Raw genomic sequence first — 1,838 nt, 5'->3', positions numbered from 1 at the left:
ACTGCAGCGGCTGGGGCAGGTGGGGCGGCAGCAGTCACTGCCCTCCCAGCCCTTGGCACACTTACAGCTGCAAGTCTCATAGAGGAAAGTCCCATGGCCACTGCAATGCGAGACACCTGGCCAGAGCAGCACCAGGATGTACAACAGCAAGTGTGACGGGGGGGGGGGGGAGAAAAAAAGAAAAAATTAGGAACATAGCAATGGACAGATAGTGCAAAGGTGTGTTCAAGGTCATTAAAGGGAAAGCATAAATATCACTGGAAAATATGGGCTGAAAAAGACCTGAAGACATCATCTTGGCCATCTGCCCCAGGTCCAAGGAGGGACCAGCTCCACCCTTGCCTTTCCCAAGGAATTTTTTTAGGAATGCAGATTCCATGACCACCCCCAGACAGTCAACTAGAAAGCTTTTCACAGCCTCTAACCTGAATCTTCCTGGCTGTAGTTTAAGCTCACCATTTCTCACCACAGTTATTATAAAGATGGAGAGCACATTATTCTCATCTGCTATACACCTTTATTTTTCATGTAAGCAAAGACTGAGCACTTCTTTTTGTCTCTATGCCCCAAACAACATCAGTTTGTCAAATTTCTTCTTAGAGGCCATGCTGTATAAACCTTTGACCACAGGCAGAGCCAATGGCCACCACAAAACATCATCATCATAAACTCTGCTCTTCTTTTAGTCAGTTATCAAGGAGGAAATAAAAAGACAAATTTTCAACAACTGCAAAATTCTGGACGCAAAAATGAGAAAGGAAAAGTCAGCAACAAGAAGTGCTTCCCTTATCTTCCATCCTCCCCCAGAAATTCCTCCACCGAATCCTCCCATCTACATGAAACTCAGGAACTGTTCCCTTGCACTTCTGGGAGATTTCCCCTGCGCTGGTTCCAGAAATGATATGTACTACCACATTTTGGGACCTTCAGATTTCCTTTCACATCATAGAAACCAGAGCAATGTCCCGTCTGTAGGACTCGAGCATTTCACTCACGGAAAACCCCCAATAACCTTGACAAATGGATTCCAGTCCCCAAATCTCTGCAGGAAATAGGCTGTATCTGGGATGTAAGAACAGATACTGCAATTGTTACTTACCTTGGCTTCCCCCACAGCACTTCTGAGGGCTGCAAACTTCTCTCAGCTCTGCCACGTCTTTCTCCAGCTTCTCCATCCTCTCAAGCAGACCCTTAATGTGGGTCAAATTTTCACAGTCCCCTTTGGGTGCATGCACATGGATGTTGTGCCTAAAGATGATATTCTGCTCTTCATTTTCCTCAGCCTCTCCAGGATCTAGCTGCACCTCACTGTTGTCTTCATGCAGTAATGGATCTGCTTCCACCTTAATCTGGGAGGATGTGGGCAGGTCAATCTTGTACGAGTGGCTGAAGGATATTCTCTGACCATTGCTGGTGCAGTTGTGAGATGCAGGATGTTGAACAGCAGATGTCTGAAGAGCACAGCACAGCAATACCCCCACTGGGAAGGCAAACCAGCTCTGGAAATCCATCTGGCAGGTTTTCAGAGGAAGCACTGACCCCTCAAACTGAGCTGCTTTCAAGAAGAAGAAAAAAAAAATGTAAGTGCGATCACAAAGCTGGTTTTCATGATTTTCTAAAAGACAAATTATTTGTTTTGCCCTGATTCAGTACTAGATTGGTAAGTACCCGGAAAAAGAGTCACACTGGATGAGTTAGATACAAAAGAGCTTCTAGACCCCCAACTAGGAGCTTTAAGTTTGCAACTTTCAAATAAGACTTAGTATCATGGTCCACTGCAATTATTAATTATGCCATAGCACTTCTCATTCCCCAGCAGTTACAATAGACATTGTATC

At 45.0% G+C, this 1,838-nt stretch overlaps 1 protein-coding gene across 1 annotated transcript in view; it reads right to left on the bottom strand.

The window, feature by feature from the left end:
* Positions 1-1,511, bottom strand: part of TNN (tenascin N) — a 22,298-nt gene extending 20,787 nt beyond the window's left edge. Inside the window, exons 1-2 of the mRNA XM_009319866.1 lie at positions 1,100-1,511; positions 17-116 (exon numbers count right to left, since the gene is read on the bottom strand). Coding sequence (XP_009318141.1) covers positions 17-116; positions 1,100-1,511 — 512 coding nt within the window. The remainder of the gene's footprint in view (positions 1-16; positions 117-1,099) is intronic.
* Positions 1,512-1,838: the final 327 nt, after the last annotated feature.

The sequence above is a fragment of the Pygoscelis adeliae genome, unplaced genomic scaffold (assembly GCF_000699105.1).
Source record: "Pygoscelis adeliae isolate BGI_AS28 unplaced genomic scaffold, ASM69910v1 Scaffold283, whole genome shotgun sequence".
Taxonomy (NCBI): Eukaryota; Metazoa; Chordata; class Aves; order Sphenisciformes; family Spheniscidae; genus Pygoscelis; species Pygoscelis adeliae.
This window is presented reverse-complemented; position numbering and strand designations above follow the sequence as displayed.